The 8,153-nt window shown below is 34.9% G+C and overlaps 1 protein-coding gene across 1 annotated transcript; it reads right to left on the bottom strand.

The window, feature by feature from the left end:
* Positions 1–6,252: 6,252 nt before the first annotated feature.
* Positions 6,253–7,217, bottom strand: LOC118903542 (olfactory receptor 14J1). The gene is given in 2 exon segments (XM_036868695.1): positions 6,253–6,938; positions 6,941–7,217. Coding segments are annotated over 2 exon segments (963 nt in total).
* Positions 7,218–8,153: the final 936 nt, after the last annotated feature.

Raw genomic sequence — 8,153 nt, 5'->3', positions numbered from 1 at the left:
CCCAAGGAAAAAGAGATTGGTAACTACACACAAAACACCACTCAACTGTAAAGTAAAGGGTCATTACTATTGAAAAAGGAAGACACTTTAGGAAAACTCGAGGGTGTTTTATTTTCTCCAAGAGCCACTAAGTGTGAATGAATGAGAACTAGACCCTTGTTAATATCAACTCTGTATATATTCATTCAACCATTCATTCACTTATTCATTCATTCCATTCAATTAGTTATTCTGATATCTTGGATCATTGTTATAATGGCTTTCCATAGCCAAAGTTCTAATTCAACCAAGTTGAATAATAATTTAGGTAATATAACTATGAAGAATGTGTCTCATTTTGTAACATAGAAGCTTTTTGCCACTTGATATTTCTATTGCAGCATTTTGAATATTTTTTTTCAATTTTATAATGAAATCTCATGCTTTTCTACAGTTTACTGCTATTTGTGAGTCATAGTATAGATTTTTCATATTTCAATACAATTTACTGTTGGGATTACAAGTTTATGTCTGATATTTGTTACTAGAGTATCTATAAATTCTTTTGATCTAGCTTTGAAAGCTATATGCATTATATATATATAATGCCATATACAGATTACAAATATATATACATATAATAAAATTGTGTATTTGGAGTATTTCTTTAGATTATTCCAGATCATGACACATGTATTATCACAATTAAGGATCTACAAGAAGTGAGATTCTAAACTAAGGAAGAATAAATTTAGATAAAAACAGGACAGTGATAATAGAAATTATCTCCTACCTCTATAGCAGCATCATTTTATTCCAAACTCATCCTTAAGTTGCCTTGCTCTAGAACTTCTTCTATGATTACATTTGAAATAGTTAAATTAACCACCACTATTCCCTTCCCTCAAGTTCTCTGTTTTGTTGTGTATTAAGAAATTAATAACTAAGGATGTATATATATGTATAACTGGATCACTTTGCTATACATTAGAAATTAACACTATGTTGTAAATCAATTTACCTCAATAAAAGAAATTTTAAAAAGAAATTAATAACTTTATTTGGAGGAGATAGATGGATGTGGTAAAGGGATAAGAAGAATATATTCCATCATACATCTTTCATATACTTTATTTTCTAAAATATGTGAAAGTATCATCTATTCAATGATACTAAACTACATCCATAATTAAATAAATGATTTCATGGCAGAAGTACATTATGCAAGGGCATTCTCATGTTATTAATTGGCATAGGACATATACTTTTATCCCTTTCAAAATGGCAGAGAGCATGTTTAAAAATTGTGTTAATACGACATCATTTCATTCAAATGGGAATTATCTGCTTTCTTAATTTTAATCTGGTTTAATTTAAAAATCATAAATCAAATTCTTAATATCTAACTGACCATTGTCTGTCCCCACTAGTCTCCTGGTGTGCACTTCAAGATATAAACAAATTTAATATTAGTCTAAACAAACAAAGCAGTAAAAATCTTACTGATTTTTATTAATATATTTGAATAAATTTTTATATACCTACACAAAAATGATATGACCAAGAGTTAAGTTCTGCTTTAGGGTTGAATAGGAATCTAATTTTTTCCTTAAAGAAAAAACTACTTTTTTCTTTAGGGTTGCAACTCAGAACCATTCCCACGATTGTCCCATTCCAGCTTCACCCAAGACCAACTGCAAGTTCATATCAGATGAAAATACGTATCAGGTAAAAACAGGAGATCATGAATATAGTGAGTATGATTCTGGACGTATGTATCCTCTGCATTTTCAAACAACATGATAGAGTAAGATATTGCAATTTTATTTTGAAAATATGATTAAGTGAAATTTGAGAGAAGACTTTCAAAACACTAGTTCATGCAACCATAATGTTTCTCTCTTGCCTGTCCAAAGGTTGTCTCTTCCAGAAAACCTCAGATTAACCCACATTTTGAAATAATTATATTAATATGCAATGCAAGTTCTAGTGACCTAAGTTTAATTTGATCCTTCCAGTTTTCATTCTATAGTACTTCTCATGTGAAAGTTATTTTTATGATTACATCAAATCTATCTTAAGGAAAAATGATTCCATTTTCTCTCTTATCTTCAGGAAGCACCTAATACAAAATGTTCCCCTTTTTCATTTAATTAAATGATTTACCAAAAAGTTGTTTTAAATAAATAATATTACTGCAGTGCATGGCAACCATGACTTGGCATATAAATAATTAATACACTGCTTTCCAAAAGTCTATTATGTAAACCAAAGTGAAATTATATGTTCCTCTTACTTACGAAAATAATTCTGAAATTTGTCATATCCTGCCCGTCCCTTCCCTTCATGGGTAAATAGTTGTTATTTTCATACATTCAACCCAAAAGATTAGTGCATCTTTGAAAAAGCATCCTTCTGTCTTCTCTAGGACCAAAATGTATAGATCTGGGTGATGAACAAGTATCTTCATTTGCAGAAGTTCTATACGAAGAAAGATAAAAGCAGGCAACATAATATTTTTTTCACCTTCAGTTATCCCACCTTTCCTATCCCACACTATTATTCTTATTCTGAATTGAGATGCTTCCCTTTGAATATTTCCTCATTAATACAATTCCCTAGAACTCTAACAATATTATGACAAAGTTCTCTAATATCATTACTTTTTTATGATGACTTTTCTGCACATTAATGCACGGTTTTTCTCCCAAATATTGTTTCCCTTATCATTCAAAGTTGCTCCTTCCTTCACAGTTTGGCAGTGCGGGGTGTGTCAAGGTATGCATTGTCTTATTTTTCTTCTAGTTTGTTACTTCTTCCTTATCACATAAAAATATCTTGTCTTTTGAAGCCTACATCTTTTTACAGCAAAATTCTCTACATCTTCTTGTTTCCTTCATCCATTTAATCTCCTCAGTGAGTATTGGGCACTTGTATCAGTGTTTTCTTCCTAGCACCAAATTTGGCCATCATCAGGGTATCTTTGTATCAACAGATAATCCAGCTTCACACTGGTCATGATGCTGGCACAATCAATATCCAAGTAGATGGTGCAACCTCCTTGTAAATCTCAGACCTCTTTGGCCTCATTCATTTTTTATTCAAAATGACTGTTGACCACCAACTTAGTGTAAGGGATGTGGTATCTGCTGAACATCAGAAAATACAAATGTGTATGAGGTCAAGTCTTAATTCTCTACCCTCAAATAATTCATCATATAAAGAGGAAAACAGACAGATACCAGGTAATTAGAATACAACATGATAAGTGCAATAGTTGTTATGAAAAGATGTCACAAAAACATAGGAGAGTCCTAGAAAGACATTTCAAAGATGACTAAAGGATTTGAGGATCTCATCATGTTAACAACCTATACTTCTTCCCAACTACATATTCTCCTTTCATGCTTGATCTTGGAGTTAGCTCATAAAATTCTACCGCTTCTTTCTCCCACTACTTCTCTTTTTCCAAAATTTTTATTAATGTATAATTTACATACAGTAACAATCACCATTTGACTATATATTTTGTGGTTTTTAACAAACATATAGTCATGTAACCATAGCCATAATCAAGCCGTAGAACAGTCCCCTCATGCCCTAAAATTGTCCCATGCCCCTTTCTAGTAATCTCCCCCAGACAGCCTCTGTGACCACAGATCTCTTTCTGTCCCCATAGTTTCAGCAGTTCCAGAAAGTAATCATATAAATAATTGTAAAAGTGGAATCAAATAATATGTAGCCTTTTACACTACTTCTTTTTCATTTCTTTGGCTTCAAAAATACCTTCAGTTTCAGACCACACTTACGTTCTTATAGATCCATAACCCATGCCTGTAAGAGTTACAGTAGAAAACTTCTGTTCTTTTTCCTGTGACTTCCAGCTCTCCGGCATACATGTCCTCCTTCCATATTTCCACCAAATACCCCAAAGCAGCAGACAGTCTCTTCCACTCATATTGCCCAGAAAATCTGGAGAAATTCCACAATAATGTAGTCTGGTATCTTTATAAAATAGTGAACTCACTCTTACTTTTTAGTTATTTGCCCTTTGTTCCCACTGTTTCCTACTTCCTTTGGGAATTGTTTCAAATATTCACCATTCCTTCATTAACTTACCTATACTCTCTTCATTCTTAGCAGCGCCCTCACCTCTGTTTTATAGAAGAAATGTAAGCTATTAGACAGCAACAGTTAATGACATTTTTCATATTCTCAGCCATCTTCTACAAATTCTCTCATATTGGTATCACCAAATACAATTATTGCTAAGAAATGAGATTCAACCTTGACACTGTTGCTAAATACAAGGAAGTGATTACCGACCTTAAGCAGAAAAGTTTTGGTGAGATAATAGAGGTGGAAGCCTGATTGCAGGAGGCAGCATGAATGGACACAGCTGTCATATAAAGACTCTTCATAAATGCAGCAGGTAGTCTTTCCCATGACCTCTTTTCCATTACTGTACGTATGATGTTGAATGATCAACATCATCCTGTCAATCCACAACTTATTCTTACTTCCATATTTGGCTGGAATATACTTACTTGAAGAATAAATTTGTACCAACATATTTATCTTGTCTTGTAGTAACTTCCTTAAGGCATAGTGCATCTAGATCCGTATTTCTCAACAGCAGCCCTATTGACATTTGGGGCTGGATAATTCTTTGTGTGGGGGGCTTTGTACATTGTAAGATGTTTAGCAGCATCCCTGGCTTCTACCCACTAGATGTCAGGAGCATCCTCCCAAACAGTCGTGACAACTAAAGATATCTCCAGGCATTGCCAAATGTCCCTACAGACAAAATCACCCTCTTTGAGCATCACTGCTCTAGATGGTACAATGCTCTGAATTTCTCAGTGTTGTTCATGCAGTAGTTGTTGTTTTGCATTCTGGGTTGACAGCTGTAATCCAAAGGCCATGTCGCCATCAAATAACTGATCAACCAACCCACTGAAATTGATCACTATTTACTAAGTACTTATGATGTGCTGTGTGATTAAGACAGATGTAGGACTACCATCACCTCTGATGACTTGTCCCTTCTGCCTCTGTATGCACTCTGGAATGTTCATTTTTGAATGGAAACATAAATTACTTTTTTAAAAATTTATTATTATTTTTTTAATATAATAAGTGCTTAGAAAAGTTATACTTAAAGAAATCTCTCATATGTAACTCAGCTTTTTTCCCCCTTCTTTTTCATTTTATTTTTTTATTGAAGTATAGTTGATTTACAATGTTGTGTTAGCTTCAGGTATACAACAAAGTGATTCAGTTATACATATATATATTCTTTTATATATATATGTAGATTCTTTTCCTTTATAGATTATTACAGAATATTGAGTATAGTTCCCTGTGCTATATAGTAGGTCCTTGTTGGCTATCTACTTTATATATAGTAGTGTGTATATGTTAATTCCAAACTCCTAGTTTTTCCCTCCCCCCTACCCCTTTCCCTTTGGTAACCATAAGTTTGTTTTCAATGTCTGTGTATCTACTTCTGTTTTGTAAATAGGTTCATTTGTATCATTTTTTTAAGATTCCACATATAAGTAATGTCATGTTTGTCTTTGTCTGGCTTACTTCACTTAGTATGATAATCTCTAGGTCCATACATGTTGCTGCAAATGGCATTATTTCATTCTTTTTTATGGTTGAGTAATATTCCATTGTATATAAGTACCACATCTTCTTTATTCATTCATCTGTTGATGGACATTTAGGTTGTTTCCATGTCTTGGCTATTGTAAATAGTGCTTTAATGAACACTGGGGTGCATGTAACTTTTTGAATTATAGTTTTGTCTAGATATATGCCCCAGAGTGGGATCGCTGGAGTGGTAACTCTATTTTTAGTTTTTTAAGGAACCTCCATACTGTTCCTCATAGTGGCTGCACCAATTTACATTCCCACCAACAGTGCTGGAGGGTGAGGATAACCCCATTTTATTTAGCATTTACTATATGTCAGGTACTAAGTGTGCTATGTTCATCAGTGTGCCTGTGTATGTGTCTGTGTTTCTATATGTATTGGGAGGGAAAAGGAAGTAGAAGTATAAATTGTTATTTTTTCTTAATATGAAAGAATAAATAAATTGTTTCAATGACTAAACACGTGAAGAAATCAGACAAAGAGTGTTCGTAATGACAATGGCTACTTTACACGATAAACGTGCAGAGAAAACTGTTACTGCTTTTCCTCAACATTACATATGGAAGGAATTCCGATTATTAAAAAAATTTTCTTGTGTATAATATTGAACAGTCACCAAAAACAGGACAAAAGTGTCTTTTTCCTGGTGAATTCACCACCCAACAGTAACTTTCTTAAAGCTCCCTTCATGGCCTCATTCCTTAAGCTGCGTACAATAGGGTTCAGTGTTGGGGGCACTACTGCATAAAAGATAGATATCATAATGTGAAAAGCAGTTGGAGAATCTGAAGTCGGTTTTAGAAACTCAAAAATGCCCGCGGAGAGAAAAATTGACCTAACAAAGAGGTGGGGCAGGCAGGTAGAGAAGGCCTTGGATCGGCCCTCAGCAGAAGGTATACTTGGAACTGTGGAAAAGATGTGCATGTAGGAGAGAACAACGGAGATGAAGCAGATTAATGCCGGCACAGTCATGAAGGCAGCCACTCCAATCACTCCAAGGTAATCATTGGAACAGGAGAGCTTCAGCAACTGGGGGATATCACAGAAGAACTGGTGGAGTATTTTGGCCCTACAGAATGTGATGGAGAATGTGGCAGCCGTGTACAAGATTCCAGAGATGGCTCCACTCAGCCATGCATCTATCACAGCCCACTTACAGGCTCTGGGATCCATGATGACCTCGCAGTGCAATGGGAGGCAAATGGCTGTAGAGCGGTCATAAGACATCACTGTGAGAATGGCCACCTCAGCCCAGGCCAAAGATGTGAAGAAGAAAACCTGAAGTATGCACTGACTGTGGCACTATAGACATTGCCCATAAGTTAATTGTCAATGGACTGGGGGACTGTGACAGAAATGAAAGAGAGGTCCAGGAGGGAAAGGTGTTTCCAGAAGTAATACGCTGGGGATTGGAGATGTTGGTCCAGGGTTGTGATGGTGATAATTATGAGGTTACCTGCTAAGGCTAATAAGTACATCAGCAAGAAAAGCAATGCATGTAAGATTTGCAGCTCACGGTTGTTGGAGAACCCCATGAGGAAGAATCCGCTCATTGTGGTTACATTTGCCATAACCATTTTGGAGATACACATTGTGTTGGCAGCTGGAAGATAAAGAGGATAGGGGAAATGCAGTAGAGAGATGTTAAAATAAATTATTCATTTATTCATCATTGCTTCTTTCAACAATTAACTTTTAAGTACCTGTTATTCATCAGCTGTGCCCTAGATGTTGAGGATCCAAAGGTGAAGATATGTATTTCTTGTGTTCGTGGAGCTTACAGAAAACACTAGTAAACTGCTAGTTCCTGAGTGCAAATGTGATCAGAGTCACTGGTCCTGTCACAGAAGGACAGCTGAATTTCCACAACTGAAAAACACCATTCTATTTCCACAGATGAAACCCATTGCTTTGCTTTAAGTCAAGAATAGAAAATCAGTGATCAGCTCTTGATTAGAGGTTTTCTTAAAATTGGACAAATTTTATTTGTTTATAGCATATTGCCCTATTTTAGTAGATTGAATGGCTCTTTAGAGGAAATATTGTTGAATGGGGTGATACCTAAGATTCTTCCCTGGCAAACAATTCTATTATAGTGAAAGCCCCTGTAATTGCAGAGCCAAGGGCCAAATTGTGTAGTGCTATTGCCCTTCCAATTAACAATTTATTTAATAAATGTCTCATTGAAATGAAGAGCAAAAAACTTTTGCAAAGGGAATACTTATATTTCACTCTCAGATTTAGTGTTTAATCTGATTGTACAGAGCTTCTTCTGGTACCTAACAGCTTCTTCTTTGAAACTTCATTTCTAATTTCTCCCTTTCTGTGCCTTGATTTTTGTCCCCCTTTCCCTTGATCTGATCAAATAATAAACAACATTATTGTCCATACTTAATTTTGATTTTGGTACATTAAATATTTTAGTCTGCCATATTTATACCGGTAATTATCAACAGTCTGGGAAATAAAAAGACTGAACAATTTTGAGCATTCATTTTCATGAGACAGACACC

Source organism: Balaenoptera musculus, chromosome 11 (genome assembly GCF_009873245.2).
Source record: "Balaenoptera musculus isolate JJ_BM4_2016_0621 chromosome 11, mBalMus1.pri.v3, whole genome shotgun sequence".
Taxonomy (NCBI): Eukaryota; Metazoa; Chordata; class Mammalia; order Artiodactyla; family Balaenopteridae; genus Balaenoptera; species Balaenoptera musculus.
The sequence above is the reverse complement of the archived record's forward strand: the minus strand, read 5'-3'. Positions and strand labels throughout refer to the sequence as shown.